The 12600-nt window shown below is 30.5% G+C and overlaps 3 protein-coding genes across 4 annotated transcripts; 2 read left to right on the forward strand and 1 right to left on the reverse strand.

Moving 5' to 3' along the window:
* The first annotated feature begins 4458 nt into the window (after window positions 1-4458).
* On the forward strand, window positions 4459-8238 carry LOC130447304 (paired mesoderm homeobox protein 2-like). The gene is made up of 3 exons (XM_056784047.1): window positions 4459-4866; window positions 7593-7759; window positions 7815-8238. The coding sequence occupies exons 1-3, from the start codon at window positions 4701-4703 to the stop codon at window positions 8208-8210; spliced, it is 729 nt and encodes a 242-aa protein (XP_056640025.1). The 5' UTR covers window positions 4459-4700; the 3' UTR covers window positions 8211-8238.
* A 277-nt stretch (window positions 8239-8515) lies between these two features.
* LOC130447305 (FK506-binding protein 15-like) lies at window positions 8516-10321 on the forward strand. Of its 2 annotated transcripts, XM_056784048.1 has the most exons (3): window positions 8516-8632; window positions 8690-8839; window positions 8917-10321. In XM_056784048.1, the coding sequence occupies exons 1-3, from the start codon at window positions 8589-8591 to the stop codon at window positions 10052-10054; spliced, it is 1332 nt and encodes a 443-aa protein (XP_056640026.1). In that variant the 5' UTR covers window positions 8516-8588; the 3' UTR covers window positions 10055-10321. The 2 variants fall into 2 exon arrangements, with proteins under 2 accessions (XP_056640026.1, XP_056640027.1); XM_056784049.1 differs by lacking the exon at window positions 8516-8632 and having other exon boundaries at window positions 8717-8843.
* A 123-nt stretch (window positions 10322-10444) lies between these two features.
* On the reverse strand, window positions 10445-12121 carry LOC130447306 (alpha-2-macroglobulin receptor-associated protein). The gene is made up of 3 exons (XM_056784050.1): window positions 11677-12121; window positions 11191-11617; window positions 10445-11023 (listed from the first exon to the last, which is right to left on the reverse strand). Exons 1-3 carry the CDS (start codon window positions 11890-11892, stop codon window positions 10542-10544), a joined length of 1125 nt encoding a protein of 374 aa, XP_056640028.1. The 5' UTR covers window positions 11893-12121; the 3' UTR covers window positions 10445-10541.
* Between the last annotated feature and the right edge of the window lie 479 nt (window positions 12122-12600).

The raw sequence follows: 12600 nt of genomic DNA on the forward strand, positions 1-12600 counted from the left end.
AATGAAAAGTAATATCCGATCGATTTCGATGATTTAATCCACAGTACTACTGTTTTATATCGTCATTTATTTCTATTTTTATGATCTAAACCATAGATCTACAATGAAAAGTAATATCCGATCGATTTCGATGATTTAATCCACAGAACTATTGTTTTATATCGTCATTTATTTCTATTTTTATGATCTAAACCATAGATCTACAATGAAAAGTAATATCCGATCGATTTCGATGATTTAATCCACATAATTACTGTTTTATATCGTCATTTATTTCTATTTTTATGATCTAAACCATAGATCTACAATGAAAAGTAATATCCGATCGATTTCGATGATTTAATCCACATAATTACTGTTTTATATTGTCATTTATTTCTATTTTTATGATCTAAACCATAGATCTACAATGAAAAGTAATATCCGATCGATTTCGATGATTTAATCCACATAATTACTGTTTTATATTGTCATTTATTTCTATTTTTATGATCTAAACCATAGATCTACAATGAAAAGTAATATCCCATCGATTTCGATGATTTAAACCACAGTACTACTGTTTTGTGTCATAATTTGTTTCTATTTTTATGATCTAAACCATAGATCTACAATGAAAAGTAATATCCGATCGATTTCGATGATTTAATCCACATAATTACTGTTTTATATTGTCATTTATTTCTATTTTTATGATCTAAACCATAGATCTACAATGAAAAGTAATATCCGATCGATTTCGATGATTTAATCCACATAATTACTGTTTTATATCGTCATTTATTTCTATTTTTATGATCTAAACCATAGATCTACAATTAAAAGTAATATCCCATCGATTTCGATGATTTAAACCACAGTACTACTGTTTTGTGTCATAATTTGTTTCTATTTTTATGATCTAAACCATAGATCTACAATGAAAAGTAATATCCGATCGATTTCGATGATTTAATCCACAGAACTATTGTTTTATATCGTCATTTATTTCTATTTTTATGATCTAAACCATAGATCTACAATGAAAAGTAATATCCGATCGATTTCGATGATTTAATCCACATAATTACTGTTTTATATCGTCATTTATTTCTATTTTTATGATCTAAACCATAGATCTACAATGAAAAGTAATATCCGATCGATTTCGATGATTTAATCCACATAATTACTGTTTTATATTGTCATTTATTTCTATTTTTATGATCTAAACCATAGATCTACAATGAAAAGTAATATCCGATCGATTTCGATGATTTAATCCACATAATTACTGTTTTATATTGTCATTTATTTCTATTTTTATGATCTAAACCATAGATCTACAATGAAAAGTAATATCCCATCGATTTCGATGATTTAAACCACAGTACTACTGTTTTGTGTCATAATTTGTTTCTATTTTTATGATCTAAACCATAGATCTACAATGAAAAGTAATATCCGATCGATTTCGATGATTTAATCCACATAATTACTGTTTTATATTGTCATTTATTTCTATTTTTATGATCTAAACCATAGATCTACAATGAAAAGTAATATCCCATCGATTTCGATGATTTAAACCACAGTACTACTGTTTTGTGTCATAATTTGTTTCTATTTTTATGATCTAAACCATAGATCTACAATGAAAAGTAATATCCGATCGATTTCGATGATTTAATCCACATAATTACTGTTTTATATTGTCATTTATTTCTATTTTTATGATCTAAACCATAGATCTACAATGAAAAGTAATATCCCATCGATTTCGATGATTTAAACCACAGTACTACTGTTTTGTGTCATAATTTGTTTCTATTTTTATGATCTAAACCATAGATCTACAATTAAAAGTAATATCCCATCGATTTCGATGATTTAAACCACAGTACTACTGTTTTGTGTCATAATTTGTTTCTATTTTTATGATCTAAACCATAGATCTACAATGAAAAGTAATATCCGATCGATTTCGATGATTTAATCCACATAATTACTGTTTTATATTGTCATTTATTTCTATTTTTATGATCTAAACCATAGATCTACAATGAAAAGTAATATCCCATCGATTTCGATAATTTAAACCACAGTACTACTGTTTTGTATCATAATTTGTTTCTATTTTTATGATCTAAACCATAGATCTACAATTAAAAGAAATATCCCATCGATTTCGATGATTTAAACCACAGTACTACTGTTTTGTGTCATAATTTGTTTCTATTTTTATGATCTAAACCATAGATCTACAATGAAAAGTAATATCCCATCGATTTCGATGATTTAAACCACAGTACTACTGTTTTGTGTCATAATTTGTTTCTATTTTTATGATCTAAACCATAGATCTACAATTAAAAGTAATATCCCATCGATTTCGATAATTTAAACCACAGTACTACTGTTTTGTGTCATAATTTGTTTCTATTTTTATGATCTAAACCATAGATCTACAATGAAAAGTAATATCCCATCGATTTCGATGATTTAAACCACAGTACTACTGTTTTGTGTCATAATTTGTTTCTATTTTTATGATCTAAACCATAGATCTACAATGAAAAGTAATATTCCATCGATTTCGATGATTTAATCCACAGTACTACTGTTTTATATCGTCATTTATTTCTATTTTTATGATCTAAACCATAGATCTACAATGAAAAGTAATATTCCATCGATTTCGATGATTTAATCCACAGTACTACTGTTTTGTGTCATAATTTGTTTCTATTTTTATGATCTAAACCATAGATCTACAATGAAAAGTAATATCCCATCGATTTCGATGATTTAATCCACAGTACTACTGTTTTGTGTCATAATTTGTTTCTATTTTTATGATCTAAACCATAGATCTACAATGAAAAGTAATATCCCATCGATTTCGATGATTTAATCCACAGTACTACTGTTTTGTGTCATAATTTGTTTCTATTTTTATGATCTAAACCATAGATCTACAATGAAAAGTAATATTCCATCGATTTCGATGATTTAAACCACAGTACTACTGTTTTGTGTCATAATTTGTTTCTATTTTTATGATCTAAACCATAGATCTACAATGAAAAGTAATATTCCATCGATTTCGATGATTTAATCCACAGTACTACTGTTTTGTGTCATAATTTATTTCTATTTTTATGATCTAAACCATAGATCTACAATGAAAAGTAATATTCCATCGATTTCGATGATTTAATCCACAGTACTACTGTTTTATATCGTCATTTATTTCTATTTTTATGATCTAAACCATAGATCTACAATGAAAAGTAATATTCCATCGATTTCGATGATTTAATCCACAGTACTACTGTTTTGTGTCATAATTTGTTTCTATTTTTATGATCTAAACCATAGATCTACAATGAAAAGTAATATCCCATCGATTTCGATGATTTAATCCACAGTACTACTGTTTTGTGTCATAATTTGTTTCTATTTTTATGATCTAAACCATAGATCTACAATGAAAAGTAATATTCCATCGATTTCGATGATTTAAACCACAGTACTACTGTTTTGTGTCATAATTTGTTTCTATTTTTATGATCTAAACCATAGATCTACAATGAAAAGTAATATCCCATCGATTTCGATGATTTAAACCACAGTACTACTGTTTTGTGTCATAATTTGTTTCTATTTTTATGATCTAAACCATAGATCTACAATGAAAAGTAATATTCCATCGATTTCGATGATTTAATCCACAGTACTACTGTTTTGTGTCATAATTTATTTCTATTTTTATGATCTAAACCATAGATCTACAATGAAAAGTAATATTCCATCGATTTCGATGATTTAATCCACAGTACTACTGTTTTATATCGTCATTTATTTCTATTTTTATGATCTAAACCATAGATCTACAATGAAAAGTAATATCCAATCGATTTCGATGATTTAATCCACAGTACTACTGTTTTGTGTCATAATTTGTTTCTATTTTTATGATCTAAACCATAGATCTACAATGAAAAGTAATATCCCATCGATTTCGATGATTTAATCCACAGTACTACTGTTTTGTGTCATAATTTGTTTCTATTTTTATGATCTAAACCATAGATCTACAATGAAAAGTAATATCCGATCGATTTCGATGATTTAATCATAAATTTACAATTAAAAACAATTCTTAATAGATTATTTAAATTTAAACCATAAAACTATGAGATTCATCGATATCACATTAGATGATTGAAACCATATTTTCAAGTCAAAAATGACTTTAAGCTACCGACACAAGTCGTAGTGATCGAATCACTAGATTCTGGATCCTAGATCGAGTCATAAAAAGAGATATATCTGTCTCATATTCATCAAAATTAATTAGACGCGCCGAACATCAACCCCGCCCATAACTTACTCAAATTAAGTCGTTTGGAAGTAGTGGGGAAGTCACGCGCCGCCTTTCGGGATATTTGTGGTTTCTTTCCTGAAATCTCTGCCAGTTTTCATTTAGAATTCGTTAAAGAATTAGTAAACAAAACATTAATTTCCAATTTGTTTTTTTCTATTTAATTTTTCAACGCGATTTCAAAAATGATAAATCGGTTTTGACGTTTCACTTCCTGTCAGTGCGTCATAAATAATGACAGATGTAATTTCTTCGATTAAAACAATTGATAATTTTTTCAATTAATTCCGGTGAATTCGAAATGATTTGAAAGAAATATAAATTCGTATTTAAAATGTATACTTTTGACGGACGTTTGTCTGAATTTAATGGAGAACAAGATTACAATGGTAGAATCCATTGTTCGTCCAACTCGCGTCAGTTTTCTGTCACCAGCCTATTGAGATTGGGCGACAAAAGAAGGGCCTCCGGTTCGGACCAAGATCCCGATTCAGCCGAAGGTTAGTTCCTTTTTTTATTATTATTATTATTATTATCCTTTTATTCGTTTGGTGTTGCAAGCAACGGGAAGTTATTTCGTTTTTCGAAATTTAAAAATTAAACCAACCCCCGTAACGTTTTTTTTTTATTTTCATTAAAAAAACATTATTTTATAAAAAATTATCAGTCCGCTTCATTGTTAACGCTAAATTTAATCGCCAATCGCATTGGTATTCGATAATAATAATAATTAATACATACGAGGTTGGTTCCAAAAGTACCTAGCCACGTTTTTTAATATTTATTTTGCAAACAACAATAGTGAACGTTTAGAGTGAATTTGATTATCATCCAAAGCAAAAGTACAATAAAAACAATGTACTGGAAAGACAGAACCGGCTCCAAAGAAATCAAAAACCGTTTCATCGTCGGTTTTTTGGGATAAACAAACAGAAATTATCAAATTTGACTAAGACCGTTATTGCAATGGCCAAAATTACTCAATCAAAGTTTGAATTGATACCCCAAGCATCATATTTTCGAGATTTAACCCCCTTGGAGTATTTTCTGTACCCAATTTTGAAGAAACGGTTCGGTGGTCAAATATTTTCGAAAATTAAAGATTTAATGGCTATTTTGAGGACCTCGACGGATATCGAACTTATTAAACGTCGCCGGGAAAATTATATGAAGCCAAAAAGTAGATAAAAACATTTTTTTTTCCCAAAAATATAGTACAAACGGATCCCAGGGATACCAAAACAATTGAGACAGCGACGAAATGTCCCTAAAACCATTTGTTATCAAGGAAAGATATCGGAGGGATGTGCGGGTGTAAAAAATTAAATTCGCTACGCCGCTGGATCCCGTATGGTGAAAAAACGATCATGTATCATCCGAATATGCTTACAAATAGAAAATAATCGCGTCGAAATGAAAATATCGCGATTGCCACATCAAAGTACCTCGGAATTACATCAAAAGATTTAAAAGCGACTATTTAAATTATGTGTACGGACGCTACGCTCGAATTTATATTAGAACTTTGAACGCGGTCTTTCGTAAATGAACTTGCATCGATTTAAGAAAAAAACAAATTTACGCAGAATACAAAATAAGCTTAAATTTCGGCAATTGTTTCTTCATTCGAGCTAAATCTCGTACCGGCGAGCACTGGGGACCAGATCTGGACAATAAGGTGGATTGGTAAGCAATTTATTCAATTTAAGCAACGTTGCCATCGGGTTTTTCCTTGATTTTTGCATTCAAATGATCCAAAATCTCCCAACTGACTGTCGTGACTTTGGACGGTTGTTCACCGACTCCAATCCATTTAGATATTGATCGTTTTGATTCCGGAATGAAGCGGTGGATCCGTGTTTTATCCATACTAACTTATCGATGAAAAAAATCTGATTTATTACCGTGTAAATTTGTCCAAACGCTGCTCCGAATCATCAACACGTTCTTATATAACAAACTCGTGGAGTTTTTCGATGGTTTCTGGAGTAACCAACTCAATTCGACGTCCAGAACGTTCGCCATCATCTGTGTCTATATAACCACGTTCTTTTAGATGAACCAGAGTCTTAATAACACTTTTGAAACCTTTTGAAACAATAATAAATCAACACACGAAATTATTTCGAAGAAAACTTCACTTAAGTGGCTGTCATTTTTTTCTGACAGATCGAAATGTCATGATATTTGACATTGACAGTTGGTACTCGATAAACGTCATACGGAATTGACGTTTACAGCGCCATCTGCGTGTCAATCGCACGATTTATCGAGGGATTCCATAGACTTTCTGCGATGCTTTATTTTTTTAAGAGTTTGTCTATGTCGGAAATAATATTCTATACGAAATTTCGGTTTTTCTGGAACTTTACGCTCCGAATGTCGTTTCTCGTAAAATATTTTGTTTACTTGTTTATTTCGAAACAAATTGACGACGTTATAAATTTCGTTTCGTTTTTTTTTTCCGAGAAAATCGATAAAGTTAAAAGGTGCGACTATAAAATTTGAAATAAGACGCACGAATGCGGGTAAAAAATTGTTAAACGCCAATAAAAATACTAAAATTAAAACGGTCGTAGTGGTCGCATCAATTTTGTGAAACCGACGCTTTGAACCGCAGTTGTTTGACTATGTCACACTAAACTTTCCAAGAGTTGACAGTCGAAAATGCGAACGTGTTTATGTTTTAGAAAGTTTTTTAAAACGAAAATTACGCGACGTCGGAAACCGACTTTTTAAACAAATCACAAACGCCGATAGGGTGAAATCAGTCGATGTAATTCGTCACGATTGTTAAGGGTGCGCAGGTGACGAAAAATCTGTACGAACTAGTTTAATTTAATCATTTGCGCTTTGTTCGAAACTAATTTCTTACCGACCAGCATTTTTTAAGTCGCTGCGCACCAGATCCGGACTATATTTCCTTGAATTTTTCATTCAAACGATCCAACAACTCGCTATCAATTGTCTCTCCCTTTCCCAGCTGATTTTGGACGCTTCGCCGACCGATTAAATGGTTGCCAAATCGAAATGTCATGATATTTGACATTGACAGTTGGTAATCGATAAACGTCATACGGAATTGACGTTTACAGCGCCATCTGTGTGTCAGTCAGTCGACTTATTGGATAATGTAGTTGGTTGATTACAATGATTAATTAAAGCCGTTAATTACAACGTTTAAGATTTTTTTCACGACAAAATGGCAACGGGGTTATTGTTTTAGATGCTTGTTGCGAAGATAAACTAAAAAAACCACGTAGAAATCGAACGACTTTCACTACGGCGCAATTGGCGGCTTTAGAAAAAGTTTTCGAAAAAACTCATTATCCAGACGCTTTCGTTAGGGAAGATTTGGCCAGTAAAGTCAGTCTAAGCGAAGCCAGAGTACAAGTAAGTAATTTTATACCGGCGTGTTTTTCAAATTTTTCGATTTGAAATATTTTAGGTGTGGTTTCAAAATCGTCGCGCGAAATTTCGCAGAAACGAACGAAGTCTCAACCTACAACAATCTCCTACGACGAAACCCCCAACGAAATCGACTCCGGTAACTTTAAAACCGGATTTGTCGGAAAAATCTCCGTATCCGTATCAAACTTCCACAATGGCGCACACGTCTTCGCATCAACACCACGATGTACAATACGTGATGCCGTGGAAATGTTCCTACACCCCGTATAACCAACACGATATTTATACAAATAGTTTTAATAACATATCGAATCAACCTTGTAGTTTTTTGTCTAATACTCATTTTAATTATAGCGGAATACCGTCGAATTCAATGTGCAATACTTTAAATATGTCCGCAATTAGATATAGGCATCAAGATTTTAGTTTATAGAATGTCGATAATAAATAAAAAAATTATATTGATGTTATTTTTATTTCTATCCTTTATTGACAATTGACATTTTAATAAGTCTTCTTTTTTTGTGCATAATAACATTTTCAACTCATCTATTCGTGTATAGCTGTTACAACATGGTTCTTTAAAATATAAATCATTTTAAGTACTCACTTTGATTAGAATTTGGATTTATCAGAAAAAATAAAATTATAATCTTAAATTACGGTAGTTAAAATGTTTTCTTTATCTTCAAAATGTAACTTAATAAAACTATTAGTTCAAAATGACATTTAAGAATTAGAAGAAGATGAGCTGTCAGTAATGTTTATATTCATAGGTTAAATGATATATTTTAAAGTTTATTAAATTAATATGTTTGAAAACGACGATGATTACGATTTTAACCCGTTAGACAGGTAAAAATATATGATTTATTAATTTTACGAAGTATGTTAATTGATATTTAATTTAAGTTCGAAATTATCATCTTTATTTGAATCGCCCCCATCACAAAATGAAGATACTTCAAAAAATTTGATATACACAGCACCTAAACAACCCACAGTTTCGAAAAATACATCTACAACAGTGATAACAATAAAGATAGTTATTTTATGGAAATCGTAGGTATTTTATTCTATATTTTTTTTGGTAAAAATTAGTTACTATCTTTCGGGTATTATTTAAGATATAATTTTAGGGAAGATAAAACTTACAAACCGATGGGAAAACACGGTATAGCTATTATAGGTTCAACAGATTTAAAAACTTACGAAGTAATAGCTTATAAACATAAAACTAATACAGTATTGCGAGCGAAAATAAATGAACAATTCTATTTTCAACAACGTAAAGATAATTTTTCGTCTTTTTACGACAACAACAAACAAAACTGGTTAGTCAGATTCGATAATAACGAACAACAGATAGAATTTAGTGAACATTTAAAATTATGCGGAGGTATCGTGATATTAGAAGATAATAAACCGAAAATTTCACCCAAACCTGCGACTCAAGATCTCGATTCCGATAGTTCGGATTCGATAAAAAAAACGAATATATTAAACAGGATCACCAAAATGGGGCAACAGATAGTTCCGAAACCACTAGAAGTAATCGAATCTGACATTTCGGATGAATACGAAAGTAACAAAAATAAAAAATTTAGGAGAATAAAAAAAATCGATAGGGAAGAAGAAACAAATATCGTACCCATATGTTATTCGAGCTACAACGATCTAAATTCAATATTAATATCACATAACTCAGAAATAAAGACTAGCTTGAATCAAATAGTGGAAAAATTAGATACGATCAGTGTACAAAAAAAAGAATGCAGCAGTTCGTTGTCGTCTAGATTGAAAGTATTAGAGCTGAAATCGGAAAATTTACAAGCGGAATTGAAGAGATACAAGCAAAAATGTTCGGATTTGGAAAAGAAAACTTCGGCAGATGTATTGGAAAAATCGCTAGAAGAAAGTAAACTACACGAACAAACTGTAGAAACTTTGAAACAATCTGTGGAAGATTTGAAGAATGAATATGCGAAAATCGAGCAAGAAAACGTCGATTTGAAGGAAAAAATTGAGGAATATGAAAAAATCGAGGCGGAGAGAAGAAAAAAGGTACAAGAAAATGAAGAAAACGTTCGAATTTTATGTCGTTTAGTTAAAGAAGAAATGAACGAAATGTATCAATCTGTTTTAAATGAGTTTGATATAGAGGAGTCTTATACTTTGAATCAGATACAGAACGTGCTTATTAAGGGACTTAAAGATGCTTCTTACAGGATTATTAACGATATAAAAGAAAAAATAGGGGATGTAAAGGATGATTAAAGCATTGTCTCTTTATTATTATCCTTAAAATTTAAAAAATAAAGTGAAAAAAGTCAATATTCATCGTCGAAATACCCAAAATAAGTTTTGTGTACATAATTTTTTTCAATTTCGAACGTTATTTTTAACAATTTTGAAAATTCAAATTAAAAAAAATTCGAAATTATTGAAAGTACGTCGTATATCGATATTTTTATATTTGTTTTGGATGAATTATATTCGTATTTTGTAAACCGAAACTTGTGAAATAAAATAATTTGTGCTGTTTTACGTGTTTTTTTTGCATGTTCCTGAATATTTAAATTATATTTCAAAGACTCCTCGTATAATCCAAATTTTTGTTGTAAGATCAACTGGAAATAAATTTCAACAATAAAAACACAATTCGATTTCTAATTACACATTTATTGTAACACACAATTTTTTAAAGTTACTTTTGAATAGTTAAATATCTTTTTGGCATCATTTTTCCCCACCCTCTACAAAACTACAACTCGATATGTTTCTGCATTATCCTAGTTTCGATATCCAAATGTATCTTTTCCACTTTCCTGGCGTGTTTCTTTATAGTATCCGACATCAACGATTGTTTATCCGTCTTCCCTCCCACGATCCCCATTTTCTCTTTTTCCTTGTATTTTTCTTCGTGCAAAGCGTGTTCCACTTGAAGATGTCTCAACTTCAACAACCGATTTTCGTAGTGCAACAATTCTGTTCTCAAAGAATGGAGTTCGGCGGGTGTGAAATTACTTTCCACTGCAATTTTCCATAATCCTTGCACTTTCGGTTCGACGAATTCCTTGCTAGCAGGACCTTTGGCAGAAAGTAGGTGGAGGTGGTCGAAACCGTCGTTAATATCCTTGTGCTTTTCTCTAATCAAATTCACTTTGTCTATGTAATCTTTGTTCGGTTCTTTTTCTTCTTCTGTTTCTATTTTATTGAATTTATCCAAGGAATCTTCTACTGCATCTGAAAACAATCATTTAACATGTTGAATGCCAAGAGAATTTATTTAATCACATTAAGACGTTAAAAATACTTATTTAAATACACTAAAAGGTGTAGGAAATCTTATTAAAAAAAATATCCTCGGCAGTCGACGTGTTTACATAAAAAAATTGAATTTATTCACTTACTTCCTTCATAATCTTGTGGTACGCTTTTTACGTCATTTAATAAGGCATAATACTGATCAATTTTATCTTGATGATGATTGAATTCCTCTCTCAACGCCAGAAGTTCCTCCGGGGTGAATCCAGCTCTTTCCGCTTTTTCCCACAGTTTATTCAACTTTTTATCTTTGAATAAACTTTTATTTATATGTTTGTCGCTCGCTTCGTTAAGAGGTTTCCAGCGTTTTATTTTTTCCACATCCTCCATATCGTCCGCTTGATCTAAAAGCCCGTAATTTTCCATGATTTGCAGCAATTTTTTCCTCAATTTAGCTTCCATTATGCCATCTTTATCCTTTCCTTCGGCTCTAAGGTGTTTCCACGTTATTTCTTCTTTATCGTGTAGTTTTAATTCTCCAAATATGGATTTCAATTTCACTTCTGATAATCTCTGTAAACCAACTCGGTATAATGAATTTTTTTAATAAATAATAGTAAACAAAAACTTACTAATACGGCTTTGGACCAAAGAAGATTCAATTTCGCCATACGAAACGGCCTATCTAAATGTTTTAGAGATATTGGTCGTAAATCAATGTGTTCTTCATCGTTTTTATTTATATTATTGTTCTCTTCATTCGCTTTCTTCGAATATTTATTGTGGCACGTAATACTTATCACTAAATTAAATAATATCACTATAAAAACTATTTTAAGGTGCCTCATTTTAATTATAACTTAATGTAACGTAAACAAACTTGTTTATTAATTCGAGATGACGTGTGTCTATTTCATACCTTTTGTTATATAAAAAAGAAGAAAAGTAAATGTCAAATTTAACAGTACAGAGTTGTAATTACTCACAATGTTTTGCACATTAAATAAATAAATAAATAAATGATGCCTCAACTTAATATTATATTAACAAACTTGTTTATTAATTCGACGTGTGTATATTTCGTACTTTTTGTTATATAAAAAAGAAGAAAAGTGAATGTCAAATTTATTAAAACAGAGTTGTAATAGCCTAAAATTTTCTCCAATATTTTCCGAAATAGCTTGAAACCATAGATTTGATATTAAGCAAAAAGCGGATTTAACGGAATTGTACTATTGAAAAAGCGATAAATAGTATCGATTTATCACCCTCTATTTCTCTGTACTCGCTATTAGAAACGAAACTTATTTTCCTTCGATGGCGTTCTTACTCTGAGGTTCCAGTAAATAAAGATAGATAGTGGTATACTGATGTTCTTTCTTTCTCTGTCATTAGTTCGAACCTTTTTGAACTAACTCGTATACCTCTCCCTGTCCAACTCTAATATTAACTTTGTCTAAATCATGATATCATAGATAAATTACAAAATCTAAAATTTTCAATCAAAAAAAGAACTACAAAAGCCAAAATATTATTAATAGAACAATAATTTTAAC

Source organism: Diorhabda sublineata, chromosome 8 (assembly GCF_026230105.1).
Source record: "Diorhabda sublineata isolate icDioSubl1.1 chromosome 8, icDioSubl1.1, whole genome shotgun sequence".
NCBI lineage: Eukaryota > Metazoa > Arthropoda > Insecta > Coleoptera > Chrysomelidae > Diorhabda > Diorhabda sublineata.